Source organism: Hesperophylax consimilis, chromosome 17 (assembly GCF_061612785.1).
Source record: "Hesperophylax consimilis isolate HC1 chromosome 17, BYU_Hcon_1.0, whole genome shotgun sequence".
Lineage (NCBI taxonomy): Eukaryota > Metazoa > Arthropoda > Insecta > Trichoptera > Limnephilidae > Hesperophylax > Hesperophylax consimilis.
Window position 1 is genome coordinate 23,216,584 of NC_142852.1, and position 10,627 is coordinate 23,227,210.

The window sequence follows — 10,627 nt, forward strand, 5'->3', positions numbered from 1 at the left end:
TTTAGCTATCTGTTGTAATCGCTGGTCATCACGTTATCCTTTATAAATTTTGCAGAACAAATCTATGAGTCGCATGGCGCCCTATTATGAAACAGGTTAGATTATAATCGTTTTATTTCTTTGTTACTAACTAACTTATAAAATTGCTACCATTTAATTCCAACTGTGCTAGTGATCTTCGTTCGAAGCACACACCTTGAGATATTGTTATCTATCCTAAGTTATGAGTCTCATGTTCTGGTTAAATCAAATCCTAAATAAAAACTAAAATAATCATTGTTTCGTTCTTTGACAATAAATGATTTCTTGTGACATACTTAAGTTGTTTCAATACTATCTATCTCACACCTACCTCAAACTATGATATTATTGGTATTTGTTGTTCTTAACTTATATTTTCTGTTACAATAGCATAATTGGCATAATTAACATAAACGATCCTTTTTTTATTTTTTATTGTTCATACATTATTTTACAATATTTCATATTTTAATTCAGTAATGTTGGCCTCACTGGGTTGTTAACACGTGCTGAGGCCCCCATTTTAAAATATAAGAATTAATACATTTGAAAAAAGTGAAGAAAAACAACATTAAAATAAAGATTAAAAATTAAAATATAATTATCACACTAAAAGAAAAATATTAAAAGAGAATGTAAATCGGCATTTATGTGGTTGTGCGTGTTTTATATATTTTTTTGTTTTGCGTGTATATGTTTTATTTTTTTATGTTATAGAATTTTGGTAATATTGTCTTTTTGTTCTTTAATCTATTTTTTTATTTTGTGTTTGAATTTATTTTTATTTTCCTCAATTTTTGTTTCAAGTGGAAGACTGTTGAATGCTTTAATAGCGTGGTATTTATGGTGTCTTTGTCCAAAGGTAGTGATTATCGTCGGAGTTTTTATGTTTTCTTCGTACGCTTGTCTGACCGGTCTATAAGTGATATTTTGTGTTGTGTATTACTCTGTAACAATAGCGCACCAATGCCTCTTTATTAATTTTAGCCATATTATTCTATTACAATGGCGCCCAACGTGGGGCTCGAACCCACGATCCTGAGATCAAGAGTCACATGCTCTACCGACTGAGATATCCGGGCATAATAATGAATACGCACGTGTTTATACAAATATCTCTCTTGAGAACACGAAAAACTGCAGTCGGAACACGAAAAAGGTTTTTATCAACTGTGAGTCAGCATGTGGTTCGTCAAATTTCCCTTTTGAGTACATGAGTAGTAACACTTCAAACATGAAAAAGGTTTTTTTTCTGTGTGAGTCAGCATGTGGCTACTCAGATGACCTTTTTGAGTAAATGATTTGCTGCACAAAGAACATGAAAAAGGTTTCTCTCCAGTATGAGTCAGCATGTGGCTACTCAGATGACATTTTTGAGTAAATGATTTGTTGCACCAAGAACATGCAATAGGTTTTTCTCCAGTGTGAGTCAACATGTGGCTCATCAGAGAGCTTTTCTAATAAGATGAATAATTGCACTCAGAACATGAAAAAGGTATTTCTCCAGTGTGAATCACCATGTGCCTGATTAGATGACCTTTTCGAGGAAATCAATTGTGGCACAAAGAACATGAAAAAGGTTTTTCTCCAGTGTGAATCAGAATGTGCCTGATCAGATGAACTTTTCGAGAAAATGATTTGTGGCACAAAGAACATGAAAAAGGTTTCTCTCCAGTGTGAGTCCGCATGTGGCTACTCAGATGACCTTTTTGAGTAAATGATTTGTTGCACAAAGAACATGAAAAAGGTTTCTCTCCAGTGTGAGTCAGCATGTGGCTACTCAGATGACATTTTTGAGTACATGAATAGTTGCACTTGGAACACGAAAAAGGTTTTTCGCCACTGTGAGTCAGCATGTGGTTCGTCAAATTTCCCTTTAGAGTACATGAGTAGTAACACTTCAAACATGAAAAAGGTTTTTTTTCTGTGTGAGTCAGCATGTGGTTACTCAGATGACCTTTTTGAGTAAATGATTTGTTGCACAAAGAACATGAAAAAGGTTTTTCTCCAGTGTGAGTCAGCATATGGCTTGTCAGATAACCTTTTTGAGTGAATGATTTGTTGCACCAAGAACATGCAATAGGCTTTTCTCCAGTGTGAGTAAACATGTGGCTCATCAGAGCGCTTTTCGAATGAGATGAATAAATGCACTCAGAACATGAAAAAGGTTTTTCTCCAGTGTGAATCAGCATATGCCTGATCAGATGACCTTTTTGAGTAAATGATTTGTTGCACAAAGAACATGAAAAAGGTTTTTCTCCAGTGTGAGTCAGCATATGGCTCGTCAGATAACCCTTTTGAGTGAATGATTTGTTGCACCAAGAACATGCAATAGGTTTTTCTCCAGTGTGAGTCAACATGTGGCTAATCAGAGCGCTTTTCCAATGAGATGAATAATTGCACTCAGAACATGAAAAAGGTTTCTCTCCAGTGTGAGTCAGCATGTGGCTACTCAGAAGGCCTTTTTGAGTAAATGAATTGTGGCACCAAGAACATTTAAAAGGTTTTTCCGCAATGTGAGACAGCATGTGGCTCGTCAATAATCTCTTTTGAGTACACGAGTAGTTGCACTTCAAACATGAAAAAGGTTTTTCTTTAGTGTGAGTCAGAATGTGACTGGTCAGACTGCTCTTTTGAGTAAATGAATTGTTGCACAAAGAACATGAATAAGATTTTTCTATAGTGTGAGTCAACATGTGGCTCATCAAAACGCCCTTCCGATAAGATGAATAGTTGCACTCAGAACATAAAAATGGTTTTTCTCCAGTATGAGTGCGAAATTGGGGTTTAAAATTTGACATAGGATGGCTGGAGTTTCCCCTAGGATGCGTCTTAAGATCTGGCGACAAATCTGGAAAAGAATACGGACAAAAAGGGTTAAGTGTAACTTATTATCTCCACTTACATTAGAAAATTCATAAAAAAGTAGAAAAACAGTAGAGCAGAAATATCTAAATCTTATGGTTTTACCTGGTGTCTGGGTAATTCTTTCAAAGACTTCTAAGCATTCCTTTTTAACACCCGGTAGGTCTTTATTAAATTCCATGTAAGAAAATCCCCCTTCATCTTCTGCTCGGCGTCGAAGTTCTGGCTTGTTGGAAACAGTCTTCATAATAATGCTACCTAGAATAACAAAGAAACGAAACATACGTTGGACATTGATATACATAAAAGGTATTATTTTAATTAAATTAACTTGAAATTTAAACATGTTTTTACGATTGAAGATTTAATTGATTAACAATGTGGAAGCGTGAATTTGTGACTTTGAGGTTAATTTAGGAAATCGGAATGACCCCAGATGTCTGCTTCCCATGCATTCCCATACTTATCCTTCAAGAACGGAAAACCATTTTGAGCACCTCCAGTTGTAGTTGGCTAGTTAAAAGTCGATAGAATGATGTTTTCTTCCAACAATATTTATTTATGATAAATGCATTATAATACAAAAAAATGTTCATGTTCCAAATAAGATGAGGTGAAAACCGGGAACCTTATGGTAGAAATGGCGATTTCCGAATTCGAGCCGTAAGGCTCTCGATTAGTAATCCGGTGGTCGGGGTTCAACTAAATATTATTCGATTAGTTTGTGTTATTTCACAATTTTATCCTTCAAAATAATATACAACCTTCTTGCGCCACGTTGCAGTGGATGTTGAGTGGAAGATACTCTGAGTATCGTCCAGGAGTAAAGACACAAGTCACAATTGAAATGTTGATTAATATGGCTTTGGCCGTGTTTGGTGACAAGAGGTGAATAGCCAGGTAAATCTCACTTTTGACTTCCCTAAGTTGAAGATACTCTAAGTATCGCCCGGGTTTAAACATATAAAATACCGATAGAATATAACTATAAATAGATTAAAAATATTTAGGTATAGATATATTCTTATGAAAATAATTTTCCAATGAAACGTGGCTGAAATAGCTTTGGCCATGTTTATTCAACTTCCACATCTTTATCTCCTTCCCCTTCCCTTTACCATCAGCCTCACAACATACTCCAATTGCCCCAAGATGGTACGGAGCAGTTTTGACTTTGATGCGGTATTTACAAAAAACAACTCAGCAAGCTTAAAGTGTGGTGTAGTTTAGCAGTTTCCAGCAAATTCATATTTTATGGCAAATACCAAATATGTGTAAATACGGCAAGAGAGGACGTCGTACACAAGCATATGTCTTGCCTGCATCACAATTCAAACATGAATCAATGTATCGTAAATTTCTAATGACAAAACTATATTTATTTTTCCACGATATCCATGAGGTAGCTTAGCATCAAAAACTTTTTTTTTCTCAAATTACAATCTTCCATGAAATTTAATTTATTTTCTGTCTTAGGAATGAGTTTATTAAATTTAGCAAAATAATTCAATTTTATTTTATTTTTACAAATCTTATTCGAATTTACTTAACTATTGAAGATAGTAAATAGTTATATATGACATTATTTTTGGGTACTGTTGAATTATTTATGGAAATAACTTTCTGACGTTTTGTTTTAGTTTAGGAGACATAATGGATTAAGTGCAACTTTTGTAAAAATACTTCCCGTATTAGATTCTTTTCACCTGCGAAAATTCATATTCTATATGCTTTATAAATATTCTATATGCTTTATAAGCATATAGAATTTCCAGTTTGGGCCGCTTTTGTATAGATTCACCGAACTATTTAAAAAAATGATTTTACCTGCTCTCTGGTTAACTCTTTCAGAACGTTCTAGGCATTCCTTTTTAATATTTTTTAATATTCGGCAGGTCTATGTCAATTTCCGTATAAGTAAGTCCCCCTCTATTTTCTTCTCGGGGTCGAAGATCCGCCTTGCTGGTAACAGACTCCACTTTAAAGCAACCTGAAAAAATTAAATAAAGTTTATTAATCATCGATTTTTTAATTTAATTTATTTATCTATATAAAGTTTTTTATAAGTGGTTTTTCGATGCCTGTCTCACTAGAGTAAACCTGTGTCGAGACAGACATAGAGTACATCGATATATATACATATAGTTAAGTGAATATCACTAAGTGTAAATACAAAATATAAAAATAATACAAAATAATTTCAATACAATCAAAAGAACGATTGGGTTAATCCTGTTAAGATTGTGTTCATTATTAGTATGTGGGAAAATATAAATAGATCATTTTAATTAAGTTTGAATTTGGTCGTGTGTAAATAGTACTTGTTGTCTATGTGCAATTTGGTTTACATATGCTTGCAATAGTGGGACGCCCAGTGATTGCAATCCATTTCTTTATTTCGTGTTTAAATTTTGTCATTGTTTCTAATTGTCTGATCGTAGTTGGTAGTGTATTGTATAGTTTGCAAGCTATGTTTTTAAAATGTCTTTGTCCGAATGAGGTTTTAGCAAAAGGAGTTTGAAGAAGTTCTTTGTTTTTGGCTCGGGTATTGTGAATAGTTTGTGTTGGTTTGTATAGTGATTTATTGTTCTGGTGTAAGTTGACCAAGATGGATCTTGCAACAGATCGATGTACAAAAAATGTTGAAAAGAACTTGAAAGTGAACTTTGAAATTTGTTGAATTGTTCAAATTCAGTGACACAAACCATCCCAAGAGACTAGGTTAATTTAAGAAACAGTAATGCTCCCAGATGTCAGCTTCAGTGATTTGAGTAACTTAAGTGCGGAGTTTGTTCGGCGTCAAAGGAGTGATAAGGTAAATACCAAATATACTTATACGCAACAAGAGAGGAAGTAGTGAACACGCAATTGTCCTGTTTGAACGATATTTCATAAAGGACATGGATTCTGAACATCCGAGTTTAATATTTTGTAAATATGCATGGCAACTAACTGGCTGTCTGCGTACTTTCCGCATATTGCAAACATTCCTTCTTTACATCTGGGAGGTCGACATCTATATCCGTATTTGAAATTTCACCTCCGCCTCTTTCCTGGGGTCCTAGTTCCGTCTTGATCGTAACAGTCTCTGGATTTAGTAGATCCATGGCACTGCAGTGGTAGCGTTTGGTAATTGTTTCAAGCCCAAACAAACAAACCTGAAACAGAACATAGTTGTAATGTAACGGAACTATATGAATAAGCTTTGAACATTTGGTTTCGCTTGGAATAATTTGTCAAACCAATGACGTCGTATAGTCGTCAAAACACCTAATTCGAAATGTGGATATAATTGCGACTGTATCTTAGACTGAAGTTAAGAAGTTTGAAAACGGTTAAAAAAATTGTCTTCGATTGTCAGGTAACTAGATAACTCAATAACTAAAGATAAAACCGTATTGTAGTTCTGCCTTTAACAAATATCTGTAATCTGCGATTATTTTTAACCAATGCCCTTGGAATACTAGACTTAAAATAGAATGTTTGACGTCTTGACGTATTAGTTTGATGTATTAGTTTAAACGTTCCTTACAAAACACACAAATAGATTACTTAAGTTAGGTGTACCGATTGGGTAAAGTAAAGCTAGGTCGCGTTAGATACAGCGCAATTATGTATTTGAATATTCCATAGAACTAATTTAAGAACCGTGGTCGGTCAGTTTGATTGGTAACAACGACTGCTATCAAATAGCGATGAATAATTGGTATTACCACTAACCAAAATCTATCACAAGTATAAGATGATAAAATTAACAACGTGTGTTAAACAGAGTATGGAAAAGGGATAAAACGAAAGCATGTGTTGACAAAATATTTTAGTAAAGTTATTCATAGAGAGTAATGAAGTCAAAGTCAATTATAATAATTATCAGGAAACTGACCTTCTAGGTTAATGATAATTTCATTGCAATTGCGTCTTGTATAATATTATTAGGCAATTGGAGGGGACCCACCCTTTCAAAACGACTGTGTGAAGAAACTGATTTATTAACCTCCTTAGCCGCACACGTCAGGACTAAGAGATTCTTTGTCCCAATGACCATAAATAAACCACTCTCTAGATCGATATCTTCGGGCTTTTTGTATGGCCCCATTTCGTCACCCCCTTAACCACAGACGACCACAGATAAAACGGTCGTTTGGTCCAGACAGGTAAATATAAAAAGGACCATAAAGAAATCTCAAGGCCATTTAAAAAAAGCGCAAACATAGACAATATACCTGCAACCAGCTAACATCGTTCATTCACTAGCCCAAAAAAATTATATTTAAAAAATAAAAATACTGGAATGCAGGAAAAGGAAAATAAAAAAAAACCCACAGCTATGCACACATCAAAATATTTTTTTATTTTCAAAAAGACAATGGACAGTAATACAAAACAAGGTCAGTGCAACCGATGGACTGAGCATTGATTTATCATTGAAGTAGAAGATAATACTAATATATCTAAACAAAACATGAAACAGAACAAGACACAGAAAAATAAAAAGTAACGGTCTCAACTAGGAATCGAACCCAGTCTTACTGCAACAACTTAATAGGATTTAATTTGACCTTGCACAAAAATACAAGAATATATAAACAAAATACATATTCAACGTGTTGAAAGATATTAATTATGTCAAGTAATAGTAACGCCTTTTGACTTTTACATGGTATAATTTAAATCATAATACATAAACCATAATATAAGAAATAAAAGTCGTGTACATAATAAAAGCTTGTAAAGAAATATAGCTTGTAAAACAACAAAAGATATTATGAAATAGAATTTAAGAACATGTAATTAATATTTCTATTTTGGATACTGACAATTTATGGTGGAATCCATTATCTATAAATAGTAAAAAATAAAGTGACATTAGCGTCTGTCTGTTTGTGCGCTTAGTTCTTCTTAACTATGCGACTGATTTCGATAAGGTTTTCAGCATCATTTAGAGAATTTCTTCCGGAAGGTTTAGATAAATATAACATGCATTGACACATATTGATAAAAAGCAGAGAAAAGTCGATATAAATTTGCTATAAAATTGCTAACGCTGGCGAGACCTTATGAGAATATCAAAATAATGTACTACGGAATTGTTAAACTTAAAAGGGCCTACAGAAAAGTCTGTTATATATATACAAATGTTATACATATCGCAGTTGCCGTCTGGTCCCCAAAATCTCCTCTTGTGCGTCTTCTGTTTCCTGGGAGAAAGGGCTGCCGTCGGACCAATGCAGCTCAAAATGCCCTTCGTCTTACCTAGAAAAAGACAAAATTTGAGACAAATGATTACACTATTCTAGTATTGTACACATATTTAATAAATTTCATGGATAAAGTTAATTAAAAATATTTTAAGAAAAATGGAACATTAATGGTGATGGATTAATTCACTGTTGAACTTTCTGTTATTGGAAAAAATCGCGTTTTATGCAGTTTCTGCAGAATTTGTAGGGAGCGAAAATAAACTTCTTGAGCGAGTTTCACTGCAAAATAATTTAGGTGTATACCTTCAGAATATTCCTTCAAATGAGGATTCCACACTGTTGAAGGGTACTGTAGGTCACTTACATCTTATAAATATTAGTTGAAGAGTAACAAATTTAAGTGTTAATTATTATTGCCACAGCACCAGAAGTTATTCAAATTCTCCTGCGAGGGTTTCATATAATTTCCACAGCTTTGTCTTCAGCAAACATTATGGAAAATGCTGGAAATCTGAATAAGGTACTTACATGATGCAATTCTGGAGAGGTTTAAATGACCTTGTTTGATGTAATCGTGGCTTTGTTTAGCAGTTTTAGTATCCTAATACGTGTTAAAGTATTGCGTCGGAATACGGATAGGTCTGAAAAGGAAAATTAATTAAATTATTAGACAATGAAGTACATTCAGGAATCAGGAACATTGTATCAAAGAACGAGAGATTAGTACCTGTATTTTTAACAACGGGTTCGGGTCCTTCTTTCAATTGGTGGAGATAGACCGGATAACACATTTTAACACAACACAGCATTAATTTAGCACCTTGAAGAATTCTAGCATGCAACATTATTTTTAGATGGTTGAAAGAAAATTCAAAATATTTACGCTAAAAACTTCAACTGACTTCATGCTTCAACTTTCGAAATGGCGTCTTGGAAATTACCGTTATTTTTTTATCGCAGCATAACCCATGCGTAGCTTCTCTTTCTGTTACATAAGTCGCTATGGTAGAGAGCGAGAGATCAAACTACAATTTTTGCTCTGAGCCAATGAGATCTGTGCTTTCAGCCACAACAGCTTTGTCTATAAGAATTTGGGTTAGGAATAACTCCTCCCATCAGGGTTACAAGGTCAGACGGGAGTTGTACGCCCCTGTGATGGGCGCTGGACTCACGCACACAGCTTTCCGTGTTTACGCTGCCAGTCTTGCAGGGGTTTCAAACTTAATTTTTTTTTTTAAATGAAATAAACAAATGTGTAAAAAGAAATATTATATTGAGAAACTAAACATTAAAAATTCCACATGCATTATATTTAAATATAACAGCAAAATTATGTAAGAACAAAACAATAAAGGGAAATTAAAAATAATAAAAATTTTAAACCAAATATATTAAATTGATAATCTAAATTGCATCGCAATTGTGGCAGGAAATATATATTTTTTCTTTTCTGTGGCTTTTGCATACAGATTTTTGACAAATATGACAAACTATGGTGCTTCTTTTTTTTGTGTTGTATGGGCAAAATCTGCAAGTTTTCGACGGTGCTCGGGACACTAGTACATTTCTTGAATCACTCGTTATAACATTCGTAACAGCAGTTGCGGGTAGTGTTTCTTGATAATATGACAAAACTGTCTCGAAAGCATCTTGTTGTTGTTTGTGAAATTTGACCGTGCTGTTTTTTCTTTTCATTACATTGGGCTTAGCCAACTCTAAACCTAGCTGTCTTATGAATAATTTCCTTTTACTTCTATTATTTTTTTTCCACTCTGGATACTTTTGAATCCATAATAAATATGTGTTCAGTGCAGCAATGTCTAACATTTTCATGAACAAGCGAAATATGTGTTCAGTTCAGCAATGTCTAACATTTCCATGAACAAGCGAAACGGCCATCTTCTTGTCGACCTTACACACGAATACTCATTCTGTGTCAACGGCACCTATGGTTTTATTATAATGTAAAATTATATCTGGTTTTTTTGTATCGGTTTGGCTTATTTCATTTCCAAGGAATTGAGTTGATAGCAGCAAAACTGCTTTATTTTGCTGAGGTACATACGACACAAGTGTTTTATTTGATGTAAAACCAAACTGGCTACTATACAATGGCCTTTTTTTATGGTAAAAACTCTTTAGGGATTTTCCTCTTATTTTTGCGAAGAGTGCCAGTTATGGTCAGATTTTTGGACAGAAGATTGTCCGCCAGTGGTACCTACTGACGTAAAAAAAATGTCTGTGGTTATGCCTCTATTGGCGCCATATTGAGGTTCCACCAATTCCATAACGACACGATTGCCTTGATTTATTTATCATACTGCTGTATATTTGCATGTTACATATATATGCGGATTTAGCATCTGCAGCGATCCATATTTTGATGCCATACCTGGCTGGCTTTGACTTCATATATACCCGAAATGGAAATTTACCTCTAAACGCCGCCAAACGCTCATCCATGGTTATATCAAGCGATGGAGAGTAATTTGATTTACACGCATCTACCAATTTACTGAAAATCGACTTAATTGGCTCTA

General features: G+C 34.1%; 1 protein-coding gene and 1 non-coding gene across 2 annotated transcripts; both read right to left on the reverse strand.

Moving 5' to 3' along the window:
- Positions 1–1,030: 1,030 nt before the first annotated feature.
- On the reverse strand, positions 1,031–1,103 carry TRNAK-CUU (transfer RNA lysine (anticodon CUU)). The gene has a single exon. It is a non-coding gene; the product is annotated as a tRNA-Lys (tRNA).
- A 468-nt stretch (positions 1,104–1,571) lies between these two features.
- On the reverse strand, positions 1,572–2,381 carry LOC149416273 (uncharacterized). Its single transcript, XM_089641932.1, has 2 exons — positions 2,100–2,381; positions 1,572–1,874 (listed from the first exon to the last, which is right to left on the reverse strand). Exons 1-2 carry the CDS (start codon positions 2,379–2,381, stop codon positions 1,572–1,574), a joined length of 585 nt encoding a protein of 194 aa, XP_089498058.1.
- Between the last annotated feature and the right edge of the window lie 8,246 nt (positions 2,382–10,627).